General features: G+C 42.1%; 1 protein-coding gene across 1 annotated transcript in view; it reads left to right on the plus strand.

Moving 5' to 3' along the window:
• Window positions 1–11326, plus strand: part of LOC138052520 (uncharacterized) — a 13712-nt gene extending 2386 nt beyond the window's left edge. The window contains exons 2-5 of the mRNA XM_068899057.1: window positions 542–727; window positions 2605–3768; window positions 5770–6054; window positions 9631–11326. Of these exons, the coding sequence (XP_068755158.1) occupies window positions 542–727; window positions 2605–3768; window positions 5770–6054; window positions 9631–10100 (2105 nt within the window). The 3' untranslated portion in view covers window positions 10101–11326. The remainder of the gene's footprint in view (window positions 1–541; window positions 728–2604; window positions 3769–5769; window positions 6055–9630) is intronic.
• Window positions 11327–12028: the final 702 nt, after the last annotated feature.

Here is a 12028-nt window from a genome sequence, read left to right on the forward strand (position 1 = left end):
GAGATAAGATGCTCCATATTATCTGTTTCTTTTTTTTTATTTGAAATAAATTATATTTGGATTCAACTTCTAAACAAGTACATGACCTCTTCCCATATACATGTAACAATGTGCAGCTGTTTCTGCGATGGTTTAATCGCAAATACTGTCACTTTTTGCGGTAGTGTTTGCGATTCTGTTTTCCATATGCGTGATTGCCTTACGCAACTAGATCTAGTGACATGGCGCAAAAAGAAAAGCAGAATTAAGTTTTTGCGTGGTGTTCAACTTCTTCTGTTGGAGTTGTTGCGAAGAAGGCAGAGAGGAATTGTCAAGAGATGTCTCTGGGTCCAATACATTTTAAGGAGCAGCAACGGGTGCGGCATTGCCAGTATAAAATTCTAGTGCAGGACGTGGCTCTTCATGATTGAGAATTACAGCATTATTTTTTTGGTTTTCATTGATGGAAGGACGTCTTTTAGTGTTTTGAAGATTGACTATAAATTAGTGTGACAAATTTCCCCTTTAAGTTGCCCTTCGTGCTATCTTGATTCTTTTGCAGCACAAGATTTGCAGCCATTTCCAGAGGAATGGTACCAACATGGTTACATAGAAGGTCAGAGGCCCGTGACAGGACATTATGCAGATCATGATCAGGGGTCATTTGATGATGATGGACAGTCCAGTGATTCCTGGGTACCCAGATGGGAAGATGATCGCATGGGAATGATGGAACATCCCACTCGAGGTAGAGTAGAGTAAAGTATCTCTGAACATTGATATCAAACTAATTAATTTAAAGTGTCCTCAATTCATTCTCCAATGTTGGAATTATTTTATATGTGATTATGATGACTAGTGTGTCTTGGTTTGATTACTGTACTCGAAGTCATGGAGTTTTTTCTCTGGTTTGGCTGGGGAAGGGGTAGTACACAATGGACTTTCAAGACTACTGTAGTGGCTATAATAGGCTAGTTTCGAATTGTCCAGCCATAAAAGAAAGTCGTTTTCAGAGTCAAGTGATTTGTGTAACGTCACGTCAATAGATGGTCTAAACCCTCCCTCCCCCCTCCCCGGGCGTTGATATGATTGGTCAACTACGTCGTGATGTGATTGGTCCACTGTCAGTTAAGCCTCGGTGTCAATAGTTAGTTTAAGAAATGACGGCGGCTACTACTACGACAACGCCGCAAAGCAATAATCTCATTGGTTAAAGAGCATAAATAATCGTGCTGCACGTGCAGCACGGATTTTAGCAAGTATGTTAGCGATCCTCTGCATAACGACGACGTGAAATCACCAAATTTGAGGTTTTCACGACAACGTAAGCATGCAATTTTTCTTTCTCCATTTCCACTCAGAAACCGCTCGTACCAGTTTATTTTTAGGATGTACTTCGCCCATATTGTGGGATGTGAACGAGACTGAATACTCGCGAAATATTTATGATACGTAACCCTTCCTTGTACTTGTACATGTTCATTGCCGTGACTTTAACATCTTTAGTTCCTACGGCCTGCTCCCGTCTGACCTTTTAGCTCAGTCGGTAGACCCGAAGGTCGTGGGTTCAATTCCCACCCTGGTCAGAGTTTGTCTCTGTCCTTGTGTGGGCCCATTTCCATTAGTAGGGCTAACGCTCACATGGTTCATATGGGGTACAAAACTAGCACTTCGCATTACACTCTGATCAGTTAAGTCTATATTTTGAGGGGACGTTTTCGTCGACTGTCGTCGTTGTAGATCTTATCTCCCTATTGGCTGTGGAGACTGTAAACTGTGATTGGCGCGTTTGATCTGTCTAAGGGCTGTTCGTGTAGTTAAAAAGAGGTCGGTCAATTATTGTTAATAGAATAATTGTTTGGCTGTAGTTGATGTGGAAACGTCAGTCAATATCATCCAAAGCAGTCCTTCTCGAGACTGCACTCACCCTGACGATCGTACTTCACTTAATTGCCTCCCGACAAAGGAGGACGCATTCTAGTCGTGTCGTTTTACGAATGTCCCGAATATGTTTCGCGGATCGATCGTGATGCCATGGGATTTCAGGGTTTGAACGCCATCTGGGACTGGCTGGCCGACGGACACATCACCTCGATCTGATGTGATTGTGAATCTGTGATGTCTCGACATCGGGTTTGTATCTCAATGCCGGCATGCTCAAATGAAAGCGGTAAAAAATCCCCATATTTCCACTTGCTTTGCAGTTGTGCGTGAGGGTTGCTCAGCTGTTTTTTTTTTTGCTGTTTTTTTCAAACGTAATTGAAGTCGTGTTAATTTATTCCAAGAGTCACTGCCAAATATGACCAAAGCTACTTATCAGAACTTCAGAAAGCTGTGTCGTGGTGTGTTTTGTAGGAAACAATCGCTACAATTTGCCCCCGCATGGCAATTCGTGTCGGCAACGATCCCGAGTTGAGATTTGTCAACTCTGCTGCTTTCCACAGGAGATTCAAGTTCTCTCTGCGTACTGCCAGAAAGCAGCCCTTAAGTCCACTTTCCCTGACTATTTCTGGGCAATCAGTACGATAAGAAATATTATTTTACTAGATATCGAACGGACTTTACTAATCCGTGATTACTACGTACTAGCTAGGTTATGGTTTCATTTTCACTTCATGATTTCAGGACTTATGACTACCTACTTTGAAGAAAACAAGGTGAATGTTCTTCATGTTTATGACCACAAGTCAGGCTCTTGGTTTAAAATGCCCTTGTCATGGGAGCTTCATATTCCAGACGTCAGTTCACGAGTTTCCACCGTTCAAGAAGCTTTTCCTGAATGGGAAGACCAATTTGAGATCTTGGCGTTACTGAGGCAATGTAACTACGACCTTGATGAAGTCACTAACATATATATAAGTCTACTCACAGAGGATGTAATGGGCAAAAACAAAAAACCTGGCTCAAAACGACAGAAAGGCCGTTCAGGATCAAGTCAGGAACACGCCGCCGAAGTTGAATTATTAAAGGAGAGAATTGAAAAACTCGAAGAACAACTGCGCGAGAAGGAGTCGCAAGTGGAGGAGTCCAAGGCGGCCAACGAAGATTTGAAAGCACGATTGAAGTCATCCGAAGAAACCGCCAGAAAGTTGCAAACTAAAGGCGAATGCTTGCAGTTAGAGATAGAAGAGTTGAAGTCTGCACCAGCTGAGCCTGAACCAGTTTTACCGGTCATTGAAGTGGTTCAACCTGTTATTGAAAAGGTTCAGCCTACGATTGAATTGGTGCTGCCTGTCTCTCAACCAATTCCACAGGTTCAACCTGTTATTCCAACACCTCCTCCCCCTAAAGCGCCCACTATTTCGAAGGAAACTTGTAGAAACATCAAATCAACAGTTCGGTTGTTTTCTCGCATGTTGGTGGAGTTGAAGAATTGCTTCTCCGGCGAAATGGAAGGGATTGCCTCGATTATGGATCGAGCGCAAAGCTCTTTGCGTAAAATGAAAGATGTGGACCAAGGTTCGAGTAAGGAGCTCGTAGAGCTTCGCGCCTTGTACCACAGGGAAGTAATGCAGAGAAAACTTCTTTACAATCAACTACAGGAGCTGCGCGGCAATATACGGGTTTTCTGTCGGTGTCGCTACGATCCAAAGGCAGACAATGTTTTTACGTTTGCTTCAGATCAAGATTTAAATGTCGTATCGGCTTCTGGGCAGAAGAAGACTTTCCGATTTGATCGAGTGTTCTCTCCGTCCAGCACACAAGAGGAAGTCTTTCAAGATACTCTGCCGCTCATTACGTCATGTGTCGACGGGTATAATGTCTGCATTATGGCTTATGGTCAGACAGGTGAGTGAGGTCTTATGTTTTATTCTTACTTTGTGTGTGTCGTTTGTGCAAAAGTGAGATCGACAGACCGAATTCAAGGGAAATGGCGCGATAAGTGTTTCCAGAATTAGGCGAGATGTCTTCAGATAAACACGGAACAAAAATGAAAGTATTATTCATTGGCCTAGGTCGCCCTTTATTGAGTAAAACTTTGTACCCTCTCTTGAGTGCGTAGTCAAGACATCGGGCACAGTTTTCCCTAATGCGGAGCTCCCGGCAGGTGAATAATTAATTGTTATTTGGCTGACTCCGTGAGAGGGAAAAAGATGCATCTGATCCCGGGCTGTTGTGGACTATTCAGGTGGGCAAGAGCCACCTTCCTTTGTTAACAATTTCTTAAAACAACATGACGGGCGCAAATAGAATTAGACGGTTTTCAAAAGTCAGAAGCTTGGTATAAGTCGAGAATTCATTTCAAAGTGATAAAATACATGAAAGCAACGAAGAGACCGCTGATTTACGCGGCATAAAGAATTTCCGCCCGCTTCTTTGACAAATCCGATTTCTCTTTTTTGGCATTGCGTCCGTTTCGGTCCTGAGAGAAAACGCATCTGTTATTTAGGCTGAAGTTACACGTTTCATTCTTCTCGTGATTCGATTTGATTTAAATTTATCACACCATACCAGGCATGTCCAACGGTAGTATGTCTAGCTGGTGGTATTGTAGGCGCGCGGAATAAAGTTTCTCCTCTTGGCTTCGCTCGCTCGCTCGCCAAAACTTTATTCCGCGCACCAGAGCTCTTCTCTTGACTGAGGGAGAGAAGAGCTCTGGGGAACCCTGACTCATTGGTTTTCGTGAAGAACAATCAAAAGAGTCTCTAATTGATGCATTCATGTTAGCACGAGGAGTGAGCAGGCGCCGTAGAGTTCAAATAGCTAATTTTTGGCTATGAGAACCCTACGGCGCATGTTTTCCTACATAGAATTTCCCAGAGCCTTGGGTCGATCCGAAGCTTTGGTGAGGAGAATGAGTCCAACAGAACCCGCGAAAGTTATGCATGCTAATTTTGATAAGCGTCACCAAGTGCCCAACTTTTCCGTCAACAGATTATCGTCTAGGAACTGAAAAGATAGAGGAATTTCGTAGTTTCCTTTCAGTCCTTTCAGACTGCATGAGCATAACTTGACGAGAACTCAGACGATAATTAATCGTAGACTAAGACGAAGAATAAGAAATATGAAAAGCCCGTTTGACCGTGCTAAAATGGCGACTCGCATGTGAAAATTGTCACCCTCTCGCTGGGGCCCATAATCCCCTTTCAGTCATATATCATCGTGATATCGCATATCTGTATTTACCATCGGATTTTAGAGTAGCTTAGTGTAGCTGGTATCTCGGATCATTTACCCTCCCAACCATGATGCACCACAGAAGACAGACCACAACACCGGGAACTACATGCCCATATATCCAAATTGGTCTATGGCGACATGTTATGGTTGGCCTATTGTTTTGATACCAAAGATCTTTGTGCTAGAACAATTGGGCAATCAAGATGGTGGTAGTGTTATAGTCTGTATTTTGTGAAATAATTTTACTTTCCTTTTCTTTATGTGTAAAGTTTTGTGATAAACATCAATAAAATACAAGAAAATATCAAGATTGCGACGCCCGTAAAATTTAAAGGTAAAAATCGGCGATTCTAAAATGTATTTTTGTCTGTGAAAAACACTTTTTTGGAAATCTTACGAACAAATTTTATTCCAAACATTACTGTGTGATGATTACCTATGGTTTATGGTTTAATTAAAGGGTAAATTGTAAGAGTCTGGTTTGTTTTTGTTTTGTTTTGTTGTTTTTTTTGTTCTGGCAAATAACTCTTAAAGTAACTTGGTTTGTGATAGTTGTGTCATGTACGTTCCAAGTTGTACGCTTCTGATCTCCTTTAATAATCGAGGGATCTCTTTTATTTCACGTTCAAATGACCAAGGATAATGTTGTTCAATTCCATCCGTCTCCAGGGGCAGGAAAAACGTATACTATGATGGGGACAGACAAAGATCCTGGTGTTAACATACGGTCAATTCTAGAACTTCTGAGAGTTTGTGACGAGCGAACGACCGTGGATTATTCCATGTGCGTCTCCATGGTGGAAGTTTACAATGAGACGGTGAGAGATCTTCTCAGTGAAAGTAGCGGCTCACAGCATCTCAACATTCAAATGAGAAACAAGCAACTTGTCATCACGGATGTGACCGAGATTGAAGTCAAATTAGCCGCGGATATCAAGAGTATAATGGAGAAAGGTAAAGAGCTATGTTTTCATACTGAAAGACATTATTTTGGGGTGCAGGGATGGCGCAGTGGCGAGAGCACTCGCCTCCCACCACTGTGGCCCGGGTTCGATTCCCAGACTTGGCGTCATATGTGGGTTGAGTTTGTTGGTTCTCTACTCTGCACCGAGACGCTTTCTTCGGGTACTCCGGTTTCCCCTCTCCTCAAAAACCAGCATTAGTGCTCCAGGGCTAGAACGTCTAGACACTTAAATATTTAAAGTTCCTTTCCTTTAACCCCGGTGAATGAACTTCCTCGTTCCCAGGGTCCTCTTTCTTCATCCCTCGAGAAAGTAGGGAGGAAGAGATAGGACCCTGGGAACAAGGTTGGGTGAAACGAAGAGATTCGTTTATCGATGGTGACTTTGAGATACTCGGAAACATGGACATAATTTAATTTGTGGCTTAGCTCCATCGAGTCTTTGTATAGCTCAATGGTAGTTAGCTAGTTAGGTAGGTTCACTAGTTTACTGCAATTTTCATAATTCTGCAGAATTTTATCTTGAAGTGCCAACGGCCGAACTGCGTTTTGGTTTCCGTCAATCAAGCGAAATCAATTGATGCATGACATGGGGGATTTAATTGATGGAAGCCAAAACGCAGTTTTGCGCTAAGCGCTTGAAGGTGAGATTCCGCAGAATTATGAAAATTGCAGTAATGGCTTCGCTCCCACGAGTCTCGCATATCTCTGTGGTGAAGCATATGGTAAGGTAAGGTAAAGTCTGCTACGAGCCTAGAAGGCCCATGAGGCCGCCGCTTTTCTGTAGCATGAAGCGACTAGCAGTATTTCTACTCCCCCCTGGATGGGATGTCAGTCCATCGCAGGGTTACCCCCAGCATTAAATTCGCCGATACCCATTTATACAACTTTGGTAGAGAGAGGCTCCGTGAGAGTAAAGTGTCTTGCCCAAGAACACAACACCATGTCCGCGGTCAGGACCCGAACCCGGACCACTCGATCCGGAGTCGAGCGCACAAACCATGAGGCTACCGCGCTTCCCGGTGAAGCATATACGAACTGGTAATCCGAAGGTTACGGTAGGTTCGACTCCAAGAAAGGAGTTTTCGACTTTTTTCCGATTATCTCCGACTCACCATCGATAAGTAGATCTCTTCGCATTTTAGCCATGTTTTAGCTTGAATCATTTAGGAAATGCGCCCAGGGAGAACGAGCTAATAATAAGTGAGAGCAGTGGAGTAAACTTCTAACTGGTCCGACTCGATTTAATAACGTTTCCGCTGTTCAGCCTTCTTCAGATAAATGTTAAAAACTAAAAACTAAAACTATTTACAATGGTTGTGCGTATCAGAGGTACAAGCTTATATAAGCAAATTAATTAAGAGATACATACATAAACCTTGCAATTTAAACTTTGTGTATCTCTTAATTAAGTTGCTTATATAAGCTTGTACCTCTGATACGCACAACCATTGTAAACAGTTTTTAGTTTTTAACATTTATCTGAAGAGGGCTGAATAGCGGAAACGTTATTAAATCGAGTCGGCCCTGTTAGAAGTTTACTCCACTGCTCTCACTTATTATTTGCTTGTAAATTCACGTGGTGGTATTGCATCCTTTGGATCCTTCTGCTGGGAGTTCATTGTTAGTGTAAACCTTCATATTCTACCTGAATCAACAAGGCTGAAAATCCAACGATGTAGTCACAAGCTAGTAGAATCCGAAGGATACACAACGCTTTGCTACATTAATGTTCAGGGATTTGAGTGTGGAAATAGCGACAGCGAATTACTAACTGATCCATTTTGAATGAAAAACATATTATGCCGTGCGTGAGTGGGAATCGAACCCGTGGAAATAGCGACAGCGAACTACTAACTGATCCATTTTGAATGAAAAACATATTATGCCGTGCGTGAGTGGGAATCGAACCCGTGTCCCCCTGGTTACTAGTCGGGTGTGCTAACCAATGCACCATCACGACAACCCTGCTGGCAACAGAGCAATCAGTGAGGTTATTGGTTAGCCACGGGGTTCCCCGGCGTTTAACATTCAGGAGCAGGACGTACATTGGATCATCCGAGGATGATTCATAAGCTACCAGCTAATAACAAATTATTTTTGAATCTACAAGGCTGGAAATCCAACGATGTAGTCACAATTTATATAATTGAGATAATGATAAGTGATAATAATAAGTGAGAGCAGTGAAGTATACTTCTAGCTGGTCCGACTCGATTTAATAACGTTTCGGCTGTTCAGCCTTCTTCCGATAAATGTTCAAAACTAAAAACTAAAAACTATTTACCATGGTTGTGCGTATCAGAGGTACAAGCTTATATAAGCAACTTTATTAAGAGATACATACAGGTTTAAATTACAAGGTTTAAATTAAGTTGCTTATGTAAGCTTGTACCTCTGATACGCACAACCATTGTAAATAGTTTTTAGTTTTTAGTTTTTAACATTTATCTGAAGAAGGCTGAACAGCGGAAACGTTATTAAATCGAGTCGGACCAGTTAGAAGTTTACTCCACTGCTCTCACTTATTATTTTCCTATAAATTCACGTGGTGGTATTGTATCCTTTGGATCCATCTGATGGGAGTTCATTGTTAGTGTAAACCTTCATATTCTCTTCTGTCTGGACAAAAAATGAACCTTATTGAGAGGCAAAATAAAGTACGGGATAGTGGTAAAACTATTAATGGAGTCTTCGTCTCGAAGTGAGTCACGAGAAGGAACTACTGGTTTTTAAACAGTTGCGGGGAAAGGTGATATCGGATAGCCGTTAACCTTTGAGACAACTGTAACATATTGACGCTCGGAATCACTTAAGCCGCTTTCCATTTGACAGAACTGACGGGCAAGACCCGGCATTTGGAAGGACTAACTCTACAGCGCCTTCAAATAAACACACTTTGAGAATGATATATACTCCTCCAGAAGAATGCGAGAGATTATCGTGCAAGGGTTCCTACAAATTGTTGCATTTTCATTGCAAACTGACGGGTCTGACCGGCCAGTTCTAAGAAAAGGAAAGCGCCCTTAGAATCACTCGAAGATGAAAGACACGGTCCTCGTGACCAAAGTTCTAGTTACGGACTTTTAAGGCAAGTAGGATGCATGGTGATAGTCGAAAGTGAGACCACACGCATACTCCCTGATAGCCAAATCAATATAGTTTATCCGGACGAGAGAGTCTGGTTTCTAGTTCTTAGTTCCTCGCTATCAAATTTCGCGAAAGTGTTGGGTCTTTTGTTGGCGCAATGTTGGAACAGTTTGAGCAGCCTCCGCAGAACTTTGTTTTTGCGTCCAACATTTACCCAACATCTGTTTAACTTTTGTTGAACGAATGTGGGTCAAATGTTAAAGCCGTTTAAATGGACCTTAAAGGGATTCTAATTTCTGAAGAAGACACCAGAACGAGTGTCGAAATATTGGGTCTCGAATCGTAACTTTGTAAGCTACGTTCATTGTTCTTCAAACGTGATTTATATGGTAAACTTTCTTTATGTTTGTTTATTTACGAAGGAAGAGTTTAATTCTTTATATGCGCTTTTCTGAAGTGTTTTCTTGGCACCATTTTAGGGGATATGAACCGTTCAGTAGGAGCAACTAAAATGAACACCAACAGTTCCCGTTCACATCTTCTTCTGCTTCTCCGACTCCAAGGCACAGATAAGGTGACAAATGCCGTCACGCGAGGCACGCTAACCCTTGTCGACTTAGCAGGCTCAGAGAGAATCTCCAAGACGGAAGCAACGGGACAAAGACTGGTGGAAGCCGCAGCCATTAACAAATCACTATCCGCACTCGGCCAGGTTTTCTCCGCGTTACGCACAAACGCCATGCATGTACCCTACAGAAACTCCAAGCTTACTCAGCTGATGCAAGGTTCCCTTGGGGGTGATGGCAAGGCGTGCTTGTTCGTCAATGTCAGTCCGCTGGCCAGTAATCTTAGTGAGACCGTGAGCACTTTACAGTTCGGATCCGCAGCAAAACAAGTGCAACTTGGGAAAGCTACACAGAATGTTACCCCGGGAACAAAGAAACACTAACTGAAACAAAGTCTGGATAGAGCAGAGGGCCCTAAGGCGAAGTACGACCGAGACGTTTTTGGGCTGCATGGAGTCCGGAAGCACTTACCAATTGAATGGAATTTTCGACGAAATGTTTTTGATAAATGGTACCGCACGTTCCACGTTTCCGCTTTCAAGGAAACAAAAGAACAATTCTCTTCTTTCTCAAATCCCATAATACACCTCATTTAGCCCCCCCCCCCCCCCAAAAAAAAAAAATTGGCATACGTATTGTTTACAATTTCTCTTGGGACATCTTCATTTCGCAAGAGAAATCGAAAACAATTATTATGCAAAATTGGGGGGGGGGGGGTAAACAAGATGTATTATTGGATTTGAGAAGTAGAGAATTAGCTGTAGGAATGTTGACAGTTTCGGTAGCAGTCAGCGGAAGTCGTCATGCCCAATCTGATTGGCCATATTTCGCTGGACCAGCGTTCGAAATTTAGATATTAAGTGAACTCAAGTAAATTGATGGGATTATAAACTTCTGCTGACAGCTTTCAAAACGGTCATAATCAATACAAGATTTTATTCTGACCAATTGTTACGGATCTATGTATTAATTCTTGATTCCTCTTGTCAACAGCATACAGGAAAACCGTAGATCCGGTAGAAAGAAAAAAAAAATTGTTAATCACATCGGCGATTCTTCTAATGCAGCCTTGTTCTGGTAACGCGAACAAAATTAATGGTACTGAAAATTTCTGTCGTTTCAGTAAAATCGAGTGAAAGGACTAACTCGGAATGAAGTTCTTTTTTTCTGGAGAATATCCCGCGTTGATATTAACCGTACGATTTGTTTTCCCACCGGAACAATCGGTTTTTCAGACAAAAGACAAGCGCCCCGTTTCTCAGATTTTCCGAAAAACCTTTAGGACTGATTTACAAAACAGTGAAAAGTCCTATTTGTTATATAAGTTTTCATGGCTAGAGACGCCTTCGCATTAAAAAAAAACGTACAAAGGTAGGAAACACTTGTTAGGTTGAAAACTTTCCGTGTCTTTCCTATTTCGATGCGTAAAAGAGCTTTAAATGACCTTACCATTTTTTTCCAACGAAGGCAAACTTGGAATCAATCGAAATCATTCTAGTATCCTAAACGACAAAGCCCCGCATGTCTGTTTTCCTTGTCTAAACTGGGCAAATAAGTCGTTACGGAGACGAAAATTAGTACTGAAAAATAAAAATAGAGCACATGCGAATTATTTTTTAAATGGAAATGCGTGTAAAGGACTCCATTTGATGTTTGAATCAGTTCCCAGCAGTGGTGTCGACTTTAAGCATTTACAAGGAAGTCTCCTCAAACCACTGACCGTGCAATTAGCACGTCATGCACAGCGCTTTACCAACCAAGCAACGGCAACGTAAAAGAAAACCTTAAGTTAAAATCTATCTTTACGCAGAAGTAGTTTAGTTCTTGTTCTTAAGAAAAGATAGAGAATGAACGATTCATGGAGTGCTACGAAGACATTAGGATAAAATGCAGGCCGCACGGGAAGTACGATTATTTTTCCTCCTGTTTTGGCGGTGCTGTCCTCGGCCCAGTCCACACGCATCCGGAAATTCTTGTCATCCGCATTTTTTTTTTTAATAGTGTGTTTTCACGTGACGTCACAGCGGCCATGTTGTTGATCCCAAACAATGGAACGGCGGCAAAGTTGGTGTACCCAACTAATCCTCCGGGAATAATGCTCTATTATCGTGCAAACGCTTTCTTTTGTTTCGGTGGAAAAACAAGGTTACTGATCACGTGAATGAAAACACTCTATATGGCTTGCGTCCACAGGTAACCGGCGAATTCGGTAGCCGTATCGGAAGATACGTGGTGTATTTGTCATTTAGTGGTTATCTATTGTTTAAAATTATCTAAACACGGTAAAACCTTCAGGGTTAGGATTAGGGTA

The sequence above is a fragment of the Montipora capricornis genome, chromosome 6 (genome assembly GCF_036669925.1).
Source record: "Montipora capricornis isolate CH-2021 chromosome 6, ASM3666992v2, whole genome shotgun sequence".
Lineage (NCBI taxonomy): Eukaryota > Metazoa > Cnidaria > Anthozoa > Scleractinia > Acroporidae > Montipora > Montipora capricornis.